The sequence below is a fragment of the Halyomorpha halys genome, unplaced genomic scaffold (genome assembly GCF_000696795.3).
Source record: "Halyomorpha halys isolate HHAL.00 unplaced genomic scaffold, Hhal_1.1 Scaffold27.1, whole genome shotgun sequence".
In the NCBI taxonomy this organism is placed as follows: domain Eukaryota; kingdom Metazoa; phylum Arthropoda; class Insecta; order Hemiptera; family Pentatomidae; genus Halyomorpha; species Halyomorpha halys.
This window is the reverse complement of record NW_027115109.1, coordinates 1,743,560-1,754,047: the sequence shown is the minus strand read 5'-3', so window position 1 is coordinate 1,754,047 and position 10,488 is coordinate 1,743,560. Positions and strand designations below refer to the sequence as shown.

At 28.9% G+C, this 10,488-nt stretch overlaps 2 protein-coding genes across 2 annotated transcripts in view; one reads left to right on the top strand and one right to left on the bottom strand.

Annotated features, from left to right (window-relative positions):
- Positions 1–10,488, top strand: part of Hem (Nck associated protein 1 Hem) — a 53,916-nt gene that overhangs the window by 21,781 nt on the left and 21,647 nt on the right. The window lies entirely within an intron of this gene.
- LOC106683495 (uncharacterized protein DDB_G0281497) lies at positions 3,097–5,300 on the bottom strand. The gene is made up of 2 exons (XM_014424998.2): positions 4,926–5,300; positions 3,097–4,281 (listed from the first exon to the last, which is right to left on the bottom strand). Exons 1-2 carry the CDS (start codon positions 5,298–5,300, stop codon positions 3,097–3,099), a joined length of 1,560 nt encoding a protein of 519 aa, XP_014280484.1.

The following is a 10,488-nucleotide window of genomic DNA, read 5'->3' as shown; positions in this document are numbered from 1 at the left end:
CCAAACCCTCCAAGCCACTTGAATATTCATCTTCCTACCGTTCTATTTCATTACTGCACATTATGGGCAAAATCCTAGACAAACTCATATTAAAACGCCTCTATCCAATCCTTGACTCATATTCCTGACCACCAGTTTGGATTTAGAACATCTCATTCTACCATACAACAGTGTCATCAAGTGGTTGATGTCATATCTTCCACATTGGAGCGCGGAATGTGCTGCACGGGAGTCTTCCTCGATGTTTAATTTTACAAACTTTGCAAGTTTTTGATCGAGTCTGGCATCCAGGTCTGCTCTATAAACTTTGTCAATTCCTACCCCCTATATATTTCCTTTTAATCCGCTCCTACCTCTCTGATAGAACCTTTAAAGTAAATCCTAACCTAGCCTACTCATCTCTCTTTTCTCAGTCTGCCGGTGTTCCTCAAGGTAGTATCTTAGGTTCCATTTTTTTGTACGGTTTATACAGCTGACATCCCAACCCACCCCAATACAGTCCTAACAACACACGCTAATGACACATGTATACTGTCTGTAAACAACGACTCTGCTAATGCATCACAAACACTACAGACACACGTAACATCCATTAAAGAATGGTGTAAAAACTGGAGAATCAAAATAAATCCTGACAAATCCCACCAGATCACCTTTACTCTCTGTCGTAAACCTCTATTCTACTGTCCTACAGTTTCCTTTCTAAATACTCCACTAAAGCCTGTTGAACAGATTCGATACTTAAGACTCCATCTTGACAAGAGACTTACTTGGAATCCACATACAAGACTAAAATGACGAGAAACTGCTCGTAAATTCCGATTGCTACAACACCTACTTGACAAACGCTCTAAACTTTCTATTCACTACAAAAAATTAGTATAGACTACGATAATCTGACCAATTTTGACATATGGAATTGAGCTCTGGGGCTCTACCAAACCATCAAATTCCTCCCGCATCCCATCCTTACAATCCAAGATCCTACATAAAATCCTTGATGCTCCTTATTAAGTTACAAATAAACTTATCCACAAAGACCTTAACATCCCATTTGTTGCAAATTTGGCAAATTATTTTGTAAATTAAGGACTTCTGAAAAAATAAGTAGGACTTTATTTTTGTATAAAATTTATTTCTCCTGAGTTTTGGTCAGATTATGATATATTTACAAAAACGCCTTAAAAAGGTACTCCCTTTAACTCCCTACTTCTCCCCTGGCCTCTAACCCATCTCGAATTTCGTTAAGTTAATTAGTTGATCCTCCCAAAAATATTACTATTTTATGATACTTATAAAGGTCGACAAACATAGATACCAAACCAAACCAGGCTATCCAGGTTCATTAAATAAAAATCTTTTTAGCATTGTTGCATCAGACTACATTGACATGATTAAGGAAGCTTGTTAACAACCTTTGTCTATCATATAACCTAATTTATGTGTTCTATAACATGTTACATCTGAAATTCTATTGTAAATCCAATATGTGACATGATCTTCCTCTTGTATCCTTGATAATAATACCGAGCTCTCTTGCGGATTAAATATATCTGGTACACCTCAGATCTGTGGTCCTCAATTTACAATTAGATTCATACTTTTAAAATAATATCTCCTAAGTTAATCCCCTCCTGTTTCAATGCCTCATGGCTGTTAAAAATGAATAAAAGATTTTTTTTAAATAAGGTTGTTTAACAAGAAGAAAAAATAATTTTTTTAAAATAAAGTAGGATACTAATAAATAAAGGTCTAGTTTCAAGAATCATTTTAATCGGTTCATGAACATTTTTGTTTAATTAACAAATATTGAACACTTCATTATATATGTATAGTTGAATCAAAATATTCCTTAACTAATGCTAGTTGAATACTACAAAAAATCTTATATTATTCCATGTTATAGTGTTATTTATGTTTGCATTAACAATTATGGAATTATAACAATTAAAAATTATAAAATTAACAATTATATTATAACATAATGATAATGATAGTTTCAGATTTATTTTTCCATGATGATCATTAAACATTACTATTTAACAGTTTAAAATATCAAACCAAAGTAGTTTACAAAGCTTAAATATCTTTCAAATTAAATAAAAAACAGAATCCAAGCTATTTTAGGTATAACTTCTTTTACTTATTTGTTTTGTAATCAATACATTTTTATAATCTAGGTTCTATTCTAAAACAAAACAGACAAAGAAATATTTTATTGGTGATTTCAAAGCATGCAGTTGATTAGCCATATTTGTTTCTTCCATTTCTCAGAAACTGTCTAGTTTGGAAAAATCGGTTATATGATCACTTTTGTAAGAAATTTAATGGCACATTAATTATGAATGGATACCATTTCTCCAAACCTAATAGTTTTAGAGATATTAGTAAAAAAAAACTAATAAAACACTCAGTTTTAACCACATTCGTTCCCCTTGACTCCAAACTTGATATGTAAGCCCTTGGGGATTTTACACTTGTGTTGTACTGGTATTATTAAACAATATAAAACACGTCACTGTTAGGGTTAGGCTTATAATTTGACTGTATCAATGAATGTCCCCCCCTATATCTCAGAAACTACATGGTTTTGAAAAAAGAGACATGGCTAGTTTTGTCATAAAGTTAATGTACTTTAATTTTGTGCATAGCTCATTTTCCAGCAATGTAAAATATAAGCAAACAAAAATGATAAAAACACAGTTTTTACCATATACCCCCCTCCCCCCATCGCAAATCCAACATGCCAAACTTTTACGCATGTAATGTATTGGAGCTGCTAAAGAATTAACAAAAAGTCACTGTTTTAATTTTTTAAAATAATTAATATGGTTATGTTTCTAACTTTACAGGAATTATACAGGGAAGACTATATAAATATTTCACTGTCTCAATATTTAAAATTTGAGTTACTGTTTTTAGATTTAAATTTAGTTTCTCCCTTTCTGGTTTAAATTTTAGCCCCCTAATATAGCAAATAATAATTAAATTTTGTTTTCTCATTTTGAAGTATAGGTCTTTTTCTTGGAATCTTTCAGTTATCTAAATATCACACATATTATTAGATTAATCAGAATGAAATAGGTTCATGTTATTCTAACAGAATTGGCAATTCTTAGGTTGACTGTTAAAAACAGTTTCATTGAAAGTATAATTTGAATTATTACCTTGTGTATTAAAATTGGTTTCTGTTGAGAGCATGTTCAAAGGATGCTTCGTTTGATAAAGTTCTTGTTGAGGCATATAACATCTTTCCTCGATATCATTGGAATCCAATTGTTTTCTTCCATGAAATTCACCCATAAAAGTATTATAATTGTAGTTTCTATTTTCTGTATTCCTATAGTTTTGTTGTGAGTTATTAATGTCACTATTGGGGTTTATTGTGAGCCCCATAGAATGGTTTATCTGTTCAGTTGGGTGTATCATGTTTGGTTCATTTATTTTTCCTTCTGAAAATTGGCTTGGTTGTTGATCAAATTTTTTCGTAAAGTCGGAATGCTTTTTATTTTTTTTACTGATAACATTATCTATTTTAGGCCCATTTATTTTACTTTCTATGTCTTTGTTTATTAAGTCCCAGATAAGTTTGTAATGAAAGGTATTTCCTACCTTGTAGCGTATAACATCTGAATATGGTTTCGGGCCTTTTAAAATCTTATATTCTGTTGCAAAAGTAGAACTTTTAAGCGATGGATCTGTAATTGAAGATTTAGGAACCATGTTTGATGATTGATTTTCAGGGAAAAAATTATGTGAGGAATGGTTTGTTACTGTTGTATCATTACCTCCATTGGGTTGAAAGCTGTAGTTTTGAAACTGTGTTTGTTGGTGGACTATATTTGGACTTTCTATGGTCATTGATGTTAATGTCTCATCTATTGGTGGGATTGTATTGTTTATATTTAGCGATGTATGTTCCTCAAATGGTGATGTTTTTGTGTGAATCACTTTCCTTTTGTTCCAATTTGGAAAGTCATTAGGTTGTTTTCCTATTTTCTGATAAGTTGGGTCTTCTCGATTATCAATCGCAGGTAGATGACAATAATCACTTTCAAGATTTTGTTCATATTTATGGACTGTTGTTTGTGAGCAAGAGAGTTGTAGCTTTTCAGTTGTATGTATCTTTGTAAAAAAGTTAGTATCTTCATACCTGATCATTTTGTTATTAGCAGGTTTGTTTGTTTGTAACATGATTTTCTTACTATATTCCATGTCTTTTATTATTGATATTTGTTCTTTAGTCCTTTTTAAACTTGTGATTGGAGACATTCCCACTTCCTAAAAAAAAAAAATTAAAATTAAGCTTAAATAATGAGGAATGATTTTTGTCATTCTATGATAATTTACTAATATTTCTTTTTAATCTGTTGTTTTCTTTAAAAAAAAAAAAAAATCCTGTTATTTTCAATTAAAAAGTGAAAATGTGATTACTATTTTTTTTAATAGATTTCAGCTTTTCTTGAGGGTATGATTACAAGTCTAAGTATAAATGGCACACTGTGAAAGCAGTGTAGCCAAAATAGATTCCTTAATGTGTTTTTTTTTCCATCTGTGCTGCATTATAGTACAGTAAAAAAAATTCTGCACTGGACAAATTTTCATGCCTGTGCTGGAATCAACATGTTAAGAATAACATATTCTGTGAATTTTGTTTATTTAAAAATATATTAAGTTGACTTATTCTATGATTTAAAATGTCAATAAAAAGAAGATTTTCTTCTCTGAAATAAGAGCAAATGTAGTGAAAATATGTTTCCTTCACTGGTTGTTTTTATTTTTAGTTGTTAGAAATTAAAATAAAACATTAGAAATGAAGAATTAGTTAAAAGAGAAAAATGTAAACAAAAAAAAGTATGATATTATTTCCTGGATGCAAACATAAAGCATGCATATTATTGTAATTTAATCATAATTATACATACGTGATTTCTAATGTTGCTGACTTCATTTATTATTTTTCCCTTGCTTTGCTCTGATACAATTGTATGGTTAGTGATATTACTCATAGTAGCAGACTGATTGTAAATAGTATCATTATTTGCATTGATTTCATATTCATAAAACTGGTAGGCTGCACAGTCATTTGTATTGATTCCTAAATTTTGAAATTGGTTGTTAGCACCATTATTTGAATTTGTTCCCAATGTAATAAGTTGGTTCGTAGCACCATTATTTGTTCTTATTCCTGAGCAATAAAGTTGGTGATTGGTAGCACTATTGGTTCTTGATTCAAAAAACTGGTTGGGATTCATTAGAGGTTTATTTAGATTCATTGTTGTTGGTTGAGGAAACGTCATATTTCTATTATTGTATCCAATTTCATATTGTAAGTTGGTAGCATCATTATTTAAATTGATTCCAATGTCATATAGTTGGTTGGTAGCAGCATTATTTATATTGGTTCTCGACTCATAAAACTGGTTGGGTTGTATTTGAGGTTTATTTGTTGAAAAGCATATATTGTTATATGCTTTTCAACAAATAACCCATGTGTTGTATTTGAGGTTTATTTGTTGAAAAGCATATATTGTTATATGCTTTTCAACAAATAACCCATGTGTTGTATTTGAGGTTTATTTTGATAAATTGTTGGTTGAGGAAAAGCCATATTTCTAGTATTGACTCCAATTTCATATTGTTGGTTGATAGCAGCATTATTTGTCCTGATTCCTGAGCCAGAAAGTTGGTTTGTAGCACCGTTATTTGTATTAATACCCAATTTGCAAAATTGGCTGGATGCACTATTATTTCTATTTATTTCTAATTCATGTATTTGGTCGGGAGCAAAATCATTTTCATTGATTTCAATTACAGGAAGTTGGTTCATAGCACCATTATTTATATTGATTATTGATTCATAAAACTGCTTGCGTTTCCTTAGAGGTTTATTTTGATTCATTGTTGTTGGTGGAGGAAAAGTCATATTTCTATTAGTAACACCAATTTCATATAGTTGGTTGGTAGCAGCATTATTTGTACTTATTCCTGAGCCATAAAGTTGGTGGTTGGTAGCAGCATTAATTGTACTTATTCCTGAGCCATATAGTTGGTGGTTGGTAGCAGCATTAATTGTACTTATTTCTGAGTCATAAAGTTGGTGGTTGGTAGCAGCATTAATTGTACTTATTTCTGAGTCATAAAGTTGGTGGTTGGTAGCAGCATTAATTGTACTTATTCCTGAGCCATAAAGTTGGTAGTTGGTAGCGCTATTATTTTTATTAATTCCCGATTTGTAAAATTGGCTGGTAGCAATATTATTTTTATTGATTTCTACTTCATGAAGATGTTGGGTTGCACAATCATTTGTATTGATTCCAATGTCATACAGTTGGTTGGTAGCAGCATCATTTATATTGATTCTTGATTCATAATAATGGTTGGGTTTCATTAGAAGTTTATTTTGATTCATTCTTGTTGGTTGAGGAAAAGCCATATTTCTATTATTGACTCCAATTTCATATACTTGGTTGGTAGCAGTATAATTTGTACTGATTCCTGAGTCATAATGCTGGTTGGTAGCAGCATTATTTATATTAATTCCCGATTTGCAAAATTGGCTGGTAGCAATATTATTTCTATTGATTTCTAATTCATGATGATGTTGGATTGCACAATTATTTTTATTGATTCCAATTTCATACATTTGATTAGTAGCAGCAATATTTACGTTCATTTCTGATTCATAAAGCTGTTTGTTTGGATCTTTATTTCTATTGATTCCTGATGCATAATGTTGGTTTGTTGTTGACTCATTTATATTGATTCCAGATTCATAATGTTGGCTGGTAGCACCATTATTTCTATTGGTTTCTAATTCATGTAGTTGGTCAGTGGCAAAATTATTTTCATTGATTGCGATAACAGGAAGTTGGTTGGGAGCAGCACTGTTTATATTGGTTCTTGATTCATAAAAGTGATTGTGTTTTATTACTGGTTTATTTTGAATCGTTATTGTTGGTTGAGGAAATGCCATATTTCTGGTTTTTAAATAATCAGAGTTGAAAGAAATATCAACAAAATCAAGTCCTCTCCTTGTTTCTTCTATATATTTGTTATTAGGTTGATTGAGATTTCCATTCAATTGATAATTTTTATTTGTTTGTTGAACATTGGTATTACCTGATTCCAATTCTTCCTGACCACATTGAACATATGGACTTTCATTTATGTTATATATTAGTTGATCATTGTTTATACGAGGAATTTGTTTGGGTTTATTAGAAGATTCTTGAGTATTTTTCTTCAACCTTTTTTCTTTTTTTTCTGAGATTAAATCAGTATTTCCAATTAACTGTGACATAATTTGCTGTGATTTATTTTTGTATTCTAACTCTCTTTGAAGGTGATATCTCTCAAACTGTTCTGCCCTTTTAGCTGAGTGTATTGTGTCTGATATTTCTTGTTTGATCAAATCTTGAATTAAAATTGTCTGCTCTTCTCCATCCAAATTGTATTTGATTGCATCCAAACCATGTTTATCAATTTTAAGTATGTCATATTTTTCAATAGAATTATCTATTGGATTTATTTGCAATTTTTGTGGAGGGCATGAGTTTTCTGAAACATTTGCTGATGAAGAACATTCCTGATGTCTTTGAACATTTATATTATCAGTGACTCCAATTCCAGAACTGGTTAAGCTATTAATACTTTCATGGTGATGCTTTACACAGTTTGCAGTTTGACCATCTGTATTAGATGTGTGCTGATTAGTTATTAAAATAGACCTTTCTTGGTTTTCATCTTTATTATTGGAATTTTCATCTCCTTTTGTTTCCTAAAATTATTTATTAAAAAAAAAAAAATCAGTTTATCTCTTTGAATGAAAAATCATTTTTATATATACAATTACACATATTTTTATTTATTTACTAATATAATTTTTATTTAGCGAATTATTTTTTCACTTATCACTTTGAAATACGTAAAAAGACCACTTGGTTTTTAGCTAGAAGCTACATTTTATTAAACTGTCATGTAACTATTTATTTTTTTACTTGAGGAATTATATTATTGACATCAGGATTATAGATCATGTTTGAACTAGGAAGAAATTTCTAGGGAAAAAAATGATAAAGAAATTAAATTTATTTGGAGAGGACGTTTTTACTCTAATCATTATCCTTCTGATGTGCTATTAATCAAATATTCATTTGAAAATACCATATGATTGTTTATTTTGGTGTCCAATTACCATGCAACTAAATTTTATAAAATAAACCATAAAATGTTGATGTTTTTATATACTTTTGTATGTTACAGAAAAATTGTAAGCATAATTAAAATCACTAATATATCTATGAGTATGTTTGAAATAATCATTTTAAAGATTGAAATGATAATAAATTCTTTACAAAATTCTGTTTTTATATATAACAAAAATTAAGTTGGTAACATAATACCATCCTAAATGATAAGACTGTTGTTTTATGGTGAAGGTGACTTCATTGTAGATAATTGACAAGAATTGCTAATCTATGAGGTATCATGATACCATCGATGACTTTTTTCTTATTTAAATGATTTTTTTCTCTTATTTTATCTTTTTAATAGCTTTATCACTTTATATGAAATAAGGTGTGTCAATAGGATTATTTTTAGTTAATTATCAAATCATTTTGAAAGTTTTTATTTAATATATTATTTTATTATATGGTTGGACCAGGCTATATTTGTTAAAACTTATATATATTTATACAATATAAATATAAATATTCATTACATATCTTTCCTTAACATTGTTTGTGTGTGTATAATAGCATATTATATACTGTCATGTACAGAAACACACACATTCTCAGAAATTTTCAAAGGGGTCAATCATTTTCATCAGTATAAGAAAGTAACTAATTGTGTAAAAAAGTAGTAGGGTTGGGGGACTTAAAATAAAAGTTGTGAGGAAATAAATATTGCATACTATGTTTAGTGAACTACTATCCTCTTATGAACACTAGCTACTATTACTACTAAAGTATGAAGAGCTGCAATTCATAAATATAAAGATTTTATGTGGAGGAGGGAACTAAAGAAAAACAGAATCACATTAACTGTCAAGAATTTATTATTGTTTTATTACTTTTAATGTGTTTTATCTATTAATCCTTTTGAATTCCATACTGGAGATTGAAATCAGAGAATAACTTTGATTCAAGTAAATTTGGCTTATAATACGTACACTAATTTTACATTAATTGTATATATTTTTTAAAATACATTTATATAACTTGACTCTTTAATGCTGGATTGTATTTATCATTGGCTTAAATTAATTTAATCATTATTTCATTCAATATTATTTTTAAAATTAATAACCACATTGGTTTAAAAAATATTTTAATTTTATATATGTATAATTACCAGATTGGCCTGATGGGCATTACATGAGTATTATACCAATTTGATTTTTTTTTAACAATTAATTATGGGCTGTAGTCTCTTGCAAAAGACATCCCTAAATTTTAAAAATTATTTTAATTCCCGAGATTTAACTAATACATAGTAACGATGAAATGAAGTTATGACATTTTTAACTATCAGTATAGCCGGAATGGGCTGGTAATATTATGACAATATTGTCAGTTTTTATTCATTTTTTTTTATTCAGATTTCATTATTAAAATTACTGAAAATGTTAATTATTAAATCATTCGAGTTTATTGTAAGGTTATACACGAAAAAGAGGAGATTGCTCTATGAATTATTTAAATGATAATGATAATGATGATGTGTAATGTTAATATATATACATGTGTATGTGTGCTTATTGGGTGATAGGGCATAAGTGTACTATATATGAAATTAATCAATATTTTGATTTTTTCCCTTTTTTCGGAAGGGACAGTTTATCTATATATATTTATAAAATTACCAGATTAGCCTGATGGGCATTACATGAGTGTTATAGCAATTTGATTTTTTTTAACAATTAATAATGGGGCTATAGTCTCTTGCAAAAGACATCCCTGACTATTTACAACACTATAACTATTGAAAAATTATGAATAATAATGATGAATTATTAAAAGATAAATAAATAAAAATAATAATTATGATATATAAATAAAAAGAAAAATAGATAGTTTGTATATTTTTCATTTAGCTGTGATACCATTATCCAACATACCTCATTATTATTAATAAAGTGTAGTATTTCATCTATCAACTTTATATCATCTTCATTTAATTCCATATTTTGTTTTCCTGCTATTTAAAAATGATACTATCTTGTTCTAAAACACTTATTTTCTTTATGCTGTCTTTTACTATACTGTCATCCCCGACTTGTCTACCCAACCATCCCCTCCTACTTTTCTTATCTCCCACTCCATAACTTTGCATATATTTCTAAATAAGATGTCTCTCCATTTTTAAAATTGGTTTTAATTGTAGTTTAATTGAATAATTATTTAATTAATTATTTTTTTTATTGATTGAGAGTTATAGTTTTATTGTTAATATGAAATTTTGGATAAAGTTATTATTATA

What these genes read in the sequence shown, in the direction of transcription:
- LOC106683495 (XM_014424998.2), bottom strand. Translation starts at nt 5,300, where the DNA reads ATGACGTTTCCTCAACCAACAACAATGAATCTAAATAAACCTCTAATG. An exon ending in TCAGCAACATTAGAAATCAC is followed by an intron (nt 4,282 to 4,925) that starts GTATGTATAATT and finishes TTTTTTTTTTAG; the next exon opens with GAAGTGGGAATGTCTCCAAT.